At 41.8% G+C, this 14,057-nt stretch overlaps 2 protein-coding genes across 4 annotated transcripts in view; one reads left to right on the top strand and one right to left on the bottom strand.

Moving 5' to 3' along the window:
• The window catches only part of MCM9 (minichromosome maintenance 9 homologous recombination repair factor), a 47,190-nt gene that overhangs the window by 18,102 nt on the left and 15,031 nt on the right, over positions 1–14,057 (top strand). The gene's annotated exons all lie outside the window — the stretch shown is intronic.
• Positions 1,570–12,549, bottom strand: ASF1A (anti-silencing function 1A histone chaperone). The gene is made up of 4 exons (XM_063151076.1): positions 12,161–12,549; positions 8,527–8,642; positions 3,944–4,120; positions 1,570–2,069 (listed from the first exon to the last, which is right to left on the bottom strand). Exons 1-4 carry the CDS (start codon positions 12,267–12,269, stop codon positions 1,857–1,859), a joined length of 615 nt encoding a protein of 204 aa, XP_063007146.1. The 5' UTR covers positions 12,270–12,549; the 3' UTR covers positions 1,570–1,856.

Genomic DNA, 14,057 nt, shown 5'->3' with positions numbered 1-14,057 from the left:
GCTATCCTAAACAGACTTATAAATAGAACATAAAGTGCATGAAAAATCTCAAAATGTCACTGCAGGCCTAAAACTTGCAATATAATTTAAAATCAAAGATAAGGTTCATGGAATTTCAGCCCTCAAGTGAAGTAAATGCTAGTTCACAGAACCAGTTGTGTTAAGTCCTACCAATGAGTGCTAATATTTTTAGATTTTTGGTTATCACTTTAAACAATTAGATATTGTTAAGAGCATATATTAGAACTAGGCCTCCAAAGATTAACGGATTTCATTAATTCATTCATCCACCCTAGATGTGTACTGCTGAGTTTCCATACACGAAAAACATTCAGATCAGGTCATTCCTTTCCAGTTTCAAAACCACACATTTGAAATGCAGACAATTTCACTAATGATGTGGGAAGACAGAAGCTCTGTCTGGGACATCTTCATCCCATTAGAGAATACAGAAGGAGAACAGCAAGCATTCTGTATTTAATTCAGAGCTACACTGTCAATCATCATGAAATCTGTCTTTTTTTGAAGGGCCCAGAACCTACAAAGGTTCATAATTTGAGCAGTGACTAGTAAATAGAACTATATTCCTCTAACCTGGCATGACAGATTACAATTTAAATGCACATACAGGCACAGTAAATATAAATAAGGCTAATGAGGATTGGAAGGAATAACTAAATTCTTAAGTGTCATAATAATGGTTTAAGTCTTGACAGGTTACTGCTTAGTTCCTTTCCTCTTCAAGGATGCCTCAGGTAATAGGGATGTCTCACTGCAAAAGCTTCAAGGCAAAGTAATGTATTCTTGAGTGTCTCATGCCTGTCACAACAGGGTTCATACCAGTAAACGGGATTGCCTTAAAGGCTAGAGAGAAAACAGAGAAGTTTAAAATTCCAGGTGTTTCAAAAAAATGAAAGAAAACACCCAAACTCCTTACTACTACTGAAAAAGACTTCAATAAAGCATGCCTGAAAACAAACACACTAACCAGTAGTAATCCATAATAATCTTACATAAGAGCATATTTGGGATATTCACACTATTTCTTTTGAGGCTTAGAATCTTCCAGTAATTGCCTGCATCCTTTCAACCACCTGTGTATGCTATTAGGGTTCCTGAAAAAGGGCTCTGTCCTGAGGTACCCACCCCAATTCACATGAAACACTGTCCTGAACAAAACCACAGTTTGACTAAACAGCAGCAGCAAGAGATAAAAAAAAAAAAAATCCTAAAATCCAAGATAGCAGATGGTAAATTGCAAATTGCAGGCATTAAGTAACAAGTATGTGCCTTGAAAGGAAAAGTAGCTTGCACCTAAAATTATACTGTGCTGTCTGCTTTCAGAGCAAAAGGACATTTTTGGACTTTGTTATTAAGAGATAGTTACTTTCTTTGCACTTCATCTAATGACAATTTTGTTCTTAAGATGCTATTAAAGGGCACTTTATATTTGGCAATCTGGATAGCAGAGATGAGGACATGGCACTATTCCTTCATTTTGCCTGAATGTTTTAACTTTTAAATTTTTTTTAGCTTTTAATAGTGCTTACAAAGTAAGGGGGGAGGGGAGAGAATACATATACTTTAATCAGGTTTGGTTTAGATCACATAGAATAACACATTAGAAAAAAAGGCAATTACTTAAAAATAGTTGTATTTATATTTCACAATCTGCTCAAATACTGTTTGTTTGTTGGGTTTTTTCTGGTTTTTTTTTTTTTTATAAACTTTCTACAGGATGTTTTAAAACAAGTTCTTCACATTGCTTCAACTATGTACTTATGGAATTTGAGGGAAATAGTTCTGGTTGTTTTTACAGTTTAACACATATACAGTACCAAAAGGATGGTGGTTAGTCACATGCAGTCCATATGAGATTCTAACATAACATTTAGTGAATTTTCTGATGTTGACCACCCCTTTGATGCTGAAGGTAATGCATCTGTGGAAAGCAAGGACTGTAGATTTGGGTTACTGCTCTCTGCATCTTCCAGTTTTTCAGTGTTGTCCTCCCAATTAATGTGGAATCTTGTGACTCTGGGATTAGATGCCAAAATATTCCTTTGAAGCTGGGAAAGAAGAAAATATATGGATTGTAATGTGCACATCTAAAACTGGAGTTCATATGCATATAGATTTTTTCCTTTTAGTCCCTATAGCCTTGTTTGCTTAACAGTTTGTTTAAAATGGGAATTCACATCAATGTGAATCTATAGCTACTACCTATGGACCAGAAATGTGCTTACAGTACACCACTTATTATTTTCCCTCATATTCTCCTCAGCAAAATAACCACTTTCTCAAGAGTGTTTTAACTGTTCTGCAAGGTCAAGGCTGTGAAAGAGCTCCACAAGTAAAGTGCAAGTGTTTATTATTTTATCCAGCTTTTAGTAAAGCAAATAACTTCTACCCCCACAAGGATTTTGCAAACCACAGTACTTGATCAAATTTTGCATCAACTTTATGGTATTTGCAATACCTATCAATTCCATCAACTTCTCATCTTCATTTAAAAGTACAACCTTATCCTTAAACTACCAAACTTCAGACTGATTTCACTAAGAGGATTTATCAACTAAAGTTTTAAAATAAAAATATTTATATTTGGAAAATACTAACACTGTGGCAGTGGACATGATTAGTCATCTATCTTATTCTCATGGCTGGCCTTCATTTTCTTTTGAAAACATGTGGCATTTGTTTATGTATCCAGCAAAAACAAAAAAAAAAAAAAAAAGCTGATTTTTTCCTTATTTTGAAAAGGGGTGAAAGAGCATATATTGTTACCTGGAGGATGACAACTTAGAGCCAATGGACACTCACTATGGTATTTCAGACTGATGACAGGAAAGGTTTGCTTTGTCCATTTTATTCTCCAAGAAAGTATACTCTCATTAATTATTTCCTGACCCATTACACTAACTAAAAAGACTACTTATTTTTTAGAAGCTGGTAGAGCTTATTGCCCAATAATTAATCAATCACTTTAATAACCTTCTACTTGTGCACTTCCATTTTTTCCCCAAGTCACATTAGGTACTCTATACAAACATATGATAGCTTGTGCTGTTCTCTTCCATAGCAGCAAAGCTAGCTGTTTATATACACAGAGAATGAAGATAAGTACTTCTAGGCATTCTAAATTCAAGCGTTTAAAGGGAGTCACCATTTTGGCATTGGCAACCAACATAACAAATAAGTTATGTTTTAAGTGAAAGAAATAAAGAAGAAAGGAACATATGCCAAGTTTAAGAATCCTCAAACTTTACTGTAATTTTCAGTAATTTTTTTAGTACCTGATCACTGAAAATAAAGTTAAACATAGAAAAACATACTATTTCATTTCATCTTTTAATTCTAGTCCTGGTTTAATTATTACCATGAAGGATATATGTTTTTATAACTTTATCTGTATATTTCCTTTGTAAAATTAGACATTTATCAGATAATGATCCAACCAGGCTACCCATGTTCTCTCATTTTACACTTATTTTGTTCCTCAGTTTGTTAAAGTTTTGCAGAAACTGTAGCTCTGACAGCTGAGTAACAACTGTAGTAAATAAATATCTACAACTTAGTTCCAGGTTGCTGGACTTAGAAAAAACATTATGATGGCTGATGGGCATAGAAAAACATGTTTTTCTGAAGAACAGCCATTTTATAAACGGTAGTGCAGGTGGGAATAAAACCAATGGTTTATTTCACAGTCAGTGTGAAAGTACTGCCAAGTCTTCAGGATGGTGGAAATTTTTGATAGTTTCTCAGTATTCACCAAATTTATGACAACTACATGGCACTTGTAGTCTGTCCTCCAAGTATTTTCCATTATTTGATGCCTCATTCCATGCACTTAATGAAACCACTTGGGGCTTAGGTTTGTTTCTTAAACACCTTTTTCTATAAGCATACCTCTGACACATGACTAAAACAAAACATGCCTTACCTTAGAAAAATCTGGCTTTACTGGTGGATTCTCTCTCAGTTCTGTTTCAGTGTATTCATTGTTTACATAGTAGCCGACTCTAATAAATTCTTGACCTCGGTAAGTGCATGTAATTAGCACAACTGTTACACCTACTGCATCTGCATCTGGAATAAGCCCTGGGTTAGGTGCATCAGCCTGAATGTGAAAGGGAAAGATAAATTAAAATTGATAGCACATGCCTACCTAGCACGGGACTCTCAAGTAGTGTGTTTCAGCAGCTAAGTAGTGACTATATTTAAAATTGTTCAAGTTAACCAGAAAATATACTGCTTTCACAACATCAACTCTAGATTTAGAACACCATCCTCCAACGACAGAATTGGAATACAGTAAAATTGTTTGCTGACATTTCTCATGGGCAAATGGCCAGGTTTGATCCAAAACTCCTTTTAAAGATATGATCAGCTGAACCACTGTTCACACAGGGCTACCAACATCACTCCAGTTCTACAGTGCCACAGTTCTCCAGCCCATCTTGATAATTGAGTAGAGCAAGATTTTCTCATACACCCTCAAGGCTGAACTGGTCTGTATGTGTGCTCTTAAGAAGACTATATCCTTAAAACTACAGACTGCAAATTATAGTTCAGCAAGAAAAGGGATGGGCTATGGGAAGGTTTGAGCTGTTCCACAGATTTCTAGGAAAGGAATCTGACTTCATTCCTAATACCCATATTCATTAAAATTTATGCAGTTAACTGCATCATCTCTTCAAGACACCTGAACACTTTCTACCAGTATGCAAACCTAATTACTATGCAACTGATACAATCTTCCTCAGTGTCCTTACTTACCATGGCTCTGCAGTTACTTATCAATAAAATTTGCCTCATAAAATGTGGCTCACATCAGTCCCTTAAAATGCCTCCTAACTACCACATCTCTTGATAAAATGTGATGTCTGATTCTGCTGCAGGATTTAAAGTAACAGCAATACAGGCACAGTAAAACAGCTTCATATTTACAATTCCACATGAAGATCTGAAGTCAACAGTGAACACCCATGTGGGAACAAGCTGGTATTAGTAACACGTATTCAGATGGTTTGGGTGTAACAAACCTTGCCTAATGACAGAGGATGAATGGAATTAATGCCTGTTGTCCCTCTCATTCCTACTTTTCTATAGTATTTATATGCTTCAGCATGGTGAGATTTGGGAGCTGCTGCTCATGCAGCATTGGCATCTAATCTTTGCCACTTCAATTTTAAGCCTTCAAACCAGTCTAGCTTTTTATGAGAAGCTGTAGGCACTTTGCACAAGAATTAGATGAGTCAGACCTCTCGGGTAGAAATACACCCAAGGGAGGAGAAGAAACCAGGGAATCAGGTAGAACTCCTCTTCCTCCAGCCCTGAAGGAAATAGAAAATGACTGAATGGCTTTACAACTAGCATAGGGGAATGGAAAAGATGGCCAAGAAACAGAAAAAATGCAGAAGCTTGAGGAAATCACAAGAACACAATACAGTTTACCTCATTACTTTAACTCAGTAGTCTTGTTTTAACAGTGCTCTGAACTATCTGATCACTTTAAATTCCACAGTAATGGGCAACAGAAGAACCATATTCTGTTTAACTCCCCATTAAACTTAACTTCCATTCTGATGTAGGATCTTAGTCTTCCAGAGGTTCCCTCTGTCATTTTCTGTCTTGTAATATCCTATGACACAGTTCTGAACCCAAGGAAACACTCTGTTCTAATTCTACTAATCTCTCAAGCATCATTTTGCTGCATGAAAAAGACACTGAAGACTGTTTAAAACAGTTTTTTCAGATTTTCATCTTGCTGGTTTTGTCAAACTCCTTAATTACTCAGGAACCAAACATCATACACAGATGGCAGAAAAAAAGAGCTTGGTACGACCAATTGATAAATAAGCAGATTACCTGCAAACAGATATTTTGGTGGGCAGAGACAGTAGATTAATTTTTGCATAAAAATCACTGTCTTAATATGCCATAATTATGCTATAAATTACCCAAGAATTTGATGAAATCAGCCCACATGTTGCCTTGAATTATCTTGCTTTTCCACATGATATTTATTCTCATAGCTATTGCTGCAGAGTAGGTAGCAAAGGTCATATGTGCACTTAAGGATAGTAAATTATTTATGTGCTTATATGCTCAAAAAAGTTTCTGTGATTTTATTACAAATTCCCAAGAGAATCGAGAAGGAATCAGGTTTCACTGTGTATATCTTGGGATTTAGAAACAAACAGGCCAAACTGTGGGCCTTTACTATTGAAACCCTTTTAAAGGTAATGTTTTGAGGGTTTAAACAAAAAGCTGCTTTTCTAAGTCTGAAAAGCATATTAATTGTCCATCTTTCTGTAAAGCTCAATTCCCAACCTGTTTCACATCATTTTTTCATCTAAGGTATTTCTGTCATCCTTAGTAATGTATCTATGTGGTACTCCATTTTAGTTGCTATTTCAGCCATTTTCCTATCTAGAAAAATCTACAACAGATTATCTGAAAATTTTATACTCCTCTGCAAAGGTCCTTTCCTTATGCTATTCCCCATGAACACAATCTCTTTTCTTTGTGTCACATGCCTCCTGCAGTTCTGTGCTTTGCCCTGTTCTTGCCTTCCCTTGTTTTCTCCGTATCCCAGGCTGCTTCAGCTTGGTTAATAAAATTGCTCCAGTCATCAGCAAAGGCTTCTTGCAGCACTTTGGGTTTTGGTGGTTTCCTGTGTACACATGTGCTGAGTCCTACCCTCACCTGAAATCCAGAGCCTTTGAAGTGTAATATACTCAGACCCAACCGTACTTCCGTAAGAAATAGAGAGTTTATTTTAACAGATGGAATCTCTCAAAGCAGGACCTACTCCAATCTAAGCAAAATCTCTACACATCTCCTCCTGATTTAGCTGTAGTGTCATTTATAACCACAATACAATTACTGAGTCCATTCTACAGAAACTGCAAGACCAGTAAATTTAATTTGAGACCTGCCTAATCATACAGCCAAAACGTGCCTTTTTTAGGCACCTGCTTCTTGCTCCTTTCCCATCACCATCAACAAGGAATCTTTGGACCTTTGATTGAGAACAGTGCATCTTCAAATTAGAAATGTAAATGCCAGCCGATTTTCCACCATACAAACACAAGGTAGCCCCTCTGAGAGCAATAGAGGATCACCTATTTCGGACCAATTAATGCCATAAGCTATAATGGCTTGATAATGGAAAAACTGTTAATAAATTATGCATTTGTTACACATCTGCTTTATTTGTAGTGTGGAAAAATTAGGCCTGGCTCCAAAACCAAACAGAAATGTTTCAACACTGATTTGGGTGGTTAATAAATGCTGCAACACCCAGTCTAATCCTATTCCTTAAGCCTGTTCTTTAAGGAAAAAACCAAAACAAAAAGGCCCAGAATCAACAAACAAACAAATACCCTCAAAATGCCAAATAAACTACCCTTCCTGCAACTTACAGGATTAATCAGGATTGCCTCACAAATGTTGGTATTATTTTAAACCAGTTACAGCAACCATGAGAAGTAAGGGAGCCAGCACTTCAGTGTTCTTTAATGCTCATACTTCAGCATGCGTTTGCCATTAGTTAAGTGAATGTAGACTATTTGGGAAAATAGCAGAGTTCTTATACAATAAGATATACTCAGTTTCTATCTGATTTTTTTATCCAATGGATTTTGCTGTCAGTTTACAAAAAATAAATATAGTACTTCATAGAGAAAATGAGTTTTAATAAAAATTATAGTTTTGAATAAACAGACTAACAAAAACACCCCACCACCACAAAAGAAGTTATCCCAAACAAAAGAAAGCTACTGTAAGAATTCAGGCAAGTCCACTTGAGGTTTTCCCCCCTGTTTCTCACTGAGTTAAAACAGAAACAAGTCTAGGCCACTAAGTCATCTTAGTGTTGCTCTTTCCCTATTTTCTTTCGTTATTCCTTATTAACTTTTGGCATTAACAGCAGTATTTTATAGACTGTCACATGTTCTAGGTTTTTTTTTTGCAGTCTTGACCTCCACACTTGTGTACCTCCCATTTACCAGTGAATTTCTATCTTTATTTTAGAAATCACTGTATTTTGTTATGATTTAGCATGCTTAGCCAAACATCACAGTTGACCATGTGTTCTGCCAAACAGAAACAAACGTCTTGATTATTCCAGCTGAGTTTTTCAATTATTTTGTTGGTCTGATCCTCTGAAGGTGTTGTGTACATTAACCTAGTGCTCCTGATTGTCTGAAACTGCTACCAGCAGCAGAAGAGGTGTAAACCAGGCACCTGGCACTGCTGATTATGAACCAGAACTAAATTATCAGTAGCTATGGGAACTGTTCTTTTATCAGTTATTATTGATACCACAAATAAAAATATAACCAAGCAATATCAGAGGCAAGAAGTACAAGCTCAAGAACACTTTAAATGAAGGTATATCATAGCTGAGGGGCTCATTGCAACATTTTTTCACCATTATTTTTCAAGTGCCTTTTAGTTTGATACAGTTATCCCCAATCAAATTAGCACAACTTTTAGAAAGGGTTAAATCAAACTTACCTGAAATACAAACATGTGTCTGCCTGCAGGAACAGGTCCAACTAAAACAGAGTCTAATACCTGATCATACTCTTCACTTTCAGCTGAACCCACATAAATTATTTTCCATTCCAAATCTACATAAAAAAGAAGAAGAAAAAAACCAAACATTATTTGTCATCACAGTTAGGGGATATTCTGCTCTTGCCCATCTACAATTTTGCATAGCCTAAAATTACTTCTTGGCAACAAGCCTAAAATAACAAGGACCTGTCTTCATCAGAAAAGTTTACTGATGCCTGACCCTCATGAAACAGATCCTCCCACTTTCTCTCTCTAGTCAGATGTACCACAGGAACCCCTCTATTTTCACAGTGAGGTTAATTTTCACAGTTCATACAGAGAGCAGGACCCTTTTACTAACTGGGAGCTGTGTTGAGCATCTTCTCAAAGTCCGTCAGAATGGCTGCAGCAGAGGGATGATGCCTGTAAATCATCACATCCTTGAATACTGACTAACCTCCCAAAACCAAAATTCCCACCTTGCACATACACACCTCACAGCTTAAATTACACAGATCATGGAAAGTAGTTAATTGAGTAAGAAACCCACTGGGCAAGCTCCAGGCACACTAATTGTATGCCCTTCCTTCATATGTCACTTGTGTTACCTGGGAAGTACATAAAAGTACATAAAATGGTGACAGCACGACTAGACCATATTCTTAAAGACAGTGATGATTGGATCTTATTTACATCTTGAAATTGAATTATAGACCAAAAAAAATTTAAAAATCAGTATAGCATTTTGCTTCTTAAAGGCATGCACTAAACCAACATTTATTACAAATCAGTGCTTTCTAACTCAGCCTCTTCCCCACAGATGTTTCAAAGTTGAAACTGCAAATTAACCCAAATTAGCTCTTCCTGGGTCAGCTTTTCACCTTCCCTTTTTGATTCAAAAAACAGTATTATTCACACATCTGAAACTAATCTTGCAAGACAGATTTTGGGGTTATTGAAACAAAAGGGGAAAAAAAGAGATCACCATTACAAAAGTCTATAACTAACACTTCTTAATTAAGCTGTGTTTCAGAACTGCACCTTAAAACTTACATGGTGTGTTTCTTCTTTTCCCCCTGTGAACAATGCCCTGATTGCCTTTGCAACAGCACAAACCTGTAAGCTGTTACATTAACTTGATTAGTACACTCGGCAAATCCAAAGGTCTGCCTCATGGTTTCTGGATGCAGGAATGGAATTTAAGCATAGAAAAAAAATTAGCACTTGAAACAGAACTTGACTGCTTTAAGATTGCAACTCTTTCCTCATTAGCGAATTCTTCTTGCTTATTTTATTTACCATTAGTGCAGGATTTGCAGGTTTAACTATCATAATAAACAGGGCTTGGGAAGGGATTTTACTCCTCTGTACAACACAGCAGTTTTCTAGGTACTGTATCAGAGGTTTTAGTTACCTTTTAAGCATGAAGTACTAGCTGTTGTCAGTATTGCAGGGTACTCACCCAGGATAATTAAGGGACTTTCTTGTCTTCATCTGAGGACAAATTCCTACTTACAAAAAGTGAGGACTTTTAGGCTAAACTTCTTAAGACTACTACACCATCCTGTGCCATTATTCTAGGAGAAAAATATATAACTTGTTCTAAACAACTCATAGTATTTAGTACTAAACCTAGACTTTTAAAAAATAAATATTAAATGTTATATAATTATGTTGATACAGAAAAACCACTTTTAAGAAAGAGGGCTGAAGTTCATGAATTTAATTTTAGGATCAGTGTTGCAGAGCACAGGCTGAAAACAGCATCATAAACAGATGTATTAGCAGAGGAAAGCTAAGGCACTGACTTTTTATCAAGTATACAATGGCTGTATTAAATCTTATTTTGAAATGTGAAAGATAGCAGCGCTCATCCCTAATTTATCCTATAGTCTTAACTTGCATGTTGGCGGGGGAAAGGAGCTGAGAATTCTGTATTGGACCATCTATAACTGTTCTCATCACGACTGTCGAGGGTTAACTTTAACCTAAGTCCTGAGTGTGAGGAGCACATCACATACAGCTGTGCACAAATGAAGGAAAAGCCTAACATATTGCACAGAGCCCCTATCAGGGGCACTGCCACTGCCACCTGCCACGGCAGCTGCCACGGAGGGGGTCCGGTGCTGCCCCTCGGATGGGCAGGCTGCCCGGAGAGATCCAGCCAGCAACGTGGCGGGGCATGGAGCACAGCTCCAGCCGCTGTGTCGGTCAGTTGCACGAAGGCAGGAGACAGGCTGAGGAGGCCTAGAGAAAAGCCTGGCTCAGGCGAGACTTCCTCTGAAGTTCCCGCCACGGCGGCCGTCCCTCCCTCCCTCCCTCCCGCGCTGTCACCATCCCGCCGGCACGCACGAGTACGCGCTGCTGCAGAGGCAGGCGGGGTGAGGCGACTTAAGCCGCAGCGATAGCGAGCCTGCCATGGCACCTCAGCCAGGGCAGCATTCTTTTGCTCAGCCCTGCCCTCGCCCCTCCGCCCGCGGGGCTCTCTGGCGAGCAGACGGCGCTGGGCTCCGCCGAGTGCCGCCCGGGCAGTGAGTGTCCTCTCCCGCGCACAGGCAGCCCGGCCGCGCGGCCTCCTCCCGCTCTCGGGGCAGCGGCCGCTCCCCGGCCCGCCGGCGGGCACGAGGGCCCCGCACTCCCTCCCTCGCCCGGAGCCGTTCGAAATTCCCGCCCGCGGGGCGACGCGCGGCCTCTCGGGGCGCGTCCCGCGGCCGCCCGGGGGGCGGCGCTGCGGAGCGCGGCCGGGGCGAGGGCGGCTCGCGGCCCGCCCGACACGGGGGGAAGGCGGGAGCGCGGCGGCGGCCCCGGCTCAGGACGGGGGTCCCCGTGGGGCGGCAAGGCCGGGGCCGTCCCCCACCCGCCGGCGGCCGCCGGTAACTTTCGAGTGACTTCCAAAAATAGTGGCAGGCGGGCGGCCCCCTCCCCCGCGGCGGGGGCTCCCGCAGCCAGCGCTCCCCTCCGAGCCGTGCCCCCGACCCCCGCGCACCTACCGCGGCTGCCTGCTGCCGGCATGCGGGGCCAGCCAGTCAGCCGCCCCTGCCTCCCACCGTGAATTTTTTCCTTTTTTTTTTTTTTTTTTTTTTTTTTTTTTTCAGTATTAAAATGGAGCACGAGGCCATCGAAACGCATCCCCGCGGAGCGTTTTCCGCGCTCCGAATACGGCCGGGGCTAAACACGCAGCATCCCGTGTGCCCGCGGGGATGCGCGGCCGCCGAGCCCGGTTCAACCCTCCTGTCTCCCGCTCGCTCCCCCCACGCACACACAAAGCTGGCAACATGGCTACCTCCACTCTAACAAGTTCCTCGCAACTTGAGGCAGCTCGCCGTCTCGCCGATGGCGGGGAGAGGCGGCGGGCCCGGCTCGGCGCCCAGAGCGGGCGGACACCGCCAACTTTCCCCGGCGCCGGGCTCGGCGGGAGCGGCACATCCCCTCGCCCGGCCGGCACATCCCCTCGGCTCGGCACGGCGATGCGGCCGAGGTGGAGAGACTGTGAAATTGTAGGCGCAGGCCTGTGCAAAGTTTAAGCCTTAAATGCCCCGAGCTCGGAGCCCCGGGTTGCAAAATCCGTATCGGGGAGAAAAATTCTACTCACCTTCAGACAGGTCCTCTATGCACTCGAATGTGATTTCGAACTGGAAAGGATTGTAGAAAGGAGAAGGATTATCCAACACCACTACATTGTTCACCTGAACCTTTGCCATATTTTGGAAAAAAACACAAACAATAGGCAGAGCGTGTTAACGCCGCGCACCAAAGTCCTCCGTGCCGGGCTCCCGCACCGCACAAGCCCCCGCGCCGCTGCCCGAGCGAGGCTGCAGGGCGGCGACTTCCACAAACTTTTTTTTTTTTTTCGCCCCCCCTTTTATTTACACCGGGAACGCTCCACACTGTTCGCCGCTTTCCCTATTTCGCTCAACTACAGCCCATTCTGCCCCTGCTCGCCGCCAGCGCCCGCCCGGATTGGCCGCTCGCCGGGCGAGGGCCCTCCCTCCGCGGGCACGGCGGGCACCGAGCGCCGGCCAGAGCGGCCTCCGCGCGCGCCCGCCCCGCGCCGCCCCCGCCGCAGCGCCCCCGCCCGGCGCGCGCCGGCAACGGCCGCCAGCAACGGCCAACGGGCCGGGGGGCGGGGCCGAGCAGGGGGCGGGGCCAGGGCGGGGGAGGATCCGGGCGGGCTTGAGGGAGGCGCGGAACATCTGCTCTGATTTCCAGGAAAAGGACTGAGAGCTTATCTCTTTTCTTCTTATCTTATTATTATTTTTTCTTTTTTTTTTCTTCTTTTTTTTTTTTCTGTGTGCATTGAAATCCAGGCAAGGGGGAAATCAGGAGGAAAGTTCTCACAACTAATCAGCTCTCCATTCATGACCAAGAGGACTCTACCTTAATTCGAAAACTGTTGCCTTGCAATGATTTTATTTAAACGACACAATTAAGTCCTAAGATGCAACTTTATTTCAATTGCTGGCATATATCTTATGGGACTGTGTTTATTCTGCTTACCACAATAATTTTATTAAAATTTATAAGGTTTAGATTAATATATAGAAGACGCATGTTTTGTCAGTGTATTGTATTTAAAGTTGTGACCCCTATGAGCTGAAGAAAGTAATTTCCTTTCAAAGTGTTCATCCTCTACAAGTTGTAAACAATGTAAGACCACATCCAGCTTGGAAAGTGCCCTAAGCTGAAAGTTGAGGCTGGAAGAATAGTACGGCAAAATGTCATTACTAAATTGGAACCATGGGTAGAACAGGGACAAAACGTAGTCTTTTGTCCATTCACTTTAGCCAAAATGTTAAAGAAGCACTGTATCTCAATAAGACAAAAAACTGCAACTAGAGCTCATTTTATAGTTTTATTTATCTTAGTTATTAAAGGGAAGACTCAGTAGTGTTTAAAAGAATCCTAAGTGGTTTTTTATATGCTAAGATTGTGCGGTATTGTATAAACAGCAACTGCAACACTGGCAGCTTGGGAAGAGTGAAAAACTACTTTTAGTCCAGCACTCATGATGAAATTGTTCCAACACCTCCCAGAACAAGCACTTTTGCTGTCAGAATGCACAAAACGAGTCTAATCAAGTAGGAAGGTGCATTAAGCTTTCAGCATCCCCTAAGAAGAATGTGAAAGAAAGCAGTGATTCACTTGCAGGCTAAAGCATCTTGCCTGTGGGGCTCCACCGTGTGTGCAGGAGCACTTTCAGTTTTGGGCCCATTTCAGCCCTTTGGGTTTTTGTTATGCTTTGTTTGTTGGGTTTTTATCTTCCTGTTTCTGTACTGATTGTGCTGGGTGCTGGTGGCATCCTGGGTGCCAGGAGCACCCCCAGCTCAGGGCAGTGGGGCTGGGCACTGGTGCCAGGCTCGTGAGCCCAAGCCTGCAGCCCACAGCAGGGACCTCTCGGCCACTGGCAAGGGATATCCATGCTGGGATAGAGCACCGTGCTCTGTCTGGCTGGGATAGAGCCCCTGAGCACAGCGGCCTGGGATGGGGGG

This window comes from Melospiza melodia, chromosome 3 (genome assembly GCF_035770615.1).
Source record: "Melospiza melodia melodia isolate bMelMel2 chromosome 3, bMelMel2.pri, whole genome shotgun sequence".
Classification (NCBI taxonomy): Eukaryota; Metazoa; Chordata; class Aves; order Passeriformes; family Passerellidae; genus Melospiza; species Melospiza melodia.
Note: the sequence above shows the minus strand (reverse complement) of the source record. Positions and strands in the feature narration are given on the sequence as shown.

What these genes read in the sequence shown, in the direction of transcription:
- ASF1A (XM_063151076.1), bottom strand. Translation starts at nt 12,269, where the DNA reads ATGGCAAAGGTTCAGGTGAACAATGTAGTGGTGTTGGATAATCCTTCT. An exon ending in CATAGAGGACCTGTCTGAAG is followed by an intron (nt 8,643 to 12,160) that starts GTGAGTAGAATT and finishes TTTTTTATGTAG; the next exon opens with ATTTGGAATGGAAAATAATT. An exon ending in TAAAGCCAGATTTTTCTAAG is followed by an intron (nt 2,070 to 3,943) that starts GTAAGGCATGTT and finishes CTTCTTTCCCAG; the next exon opens with CTTCAAAGGAATATTTTGGC.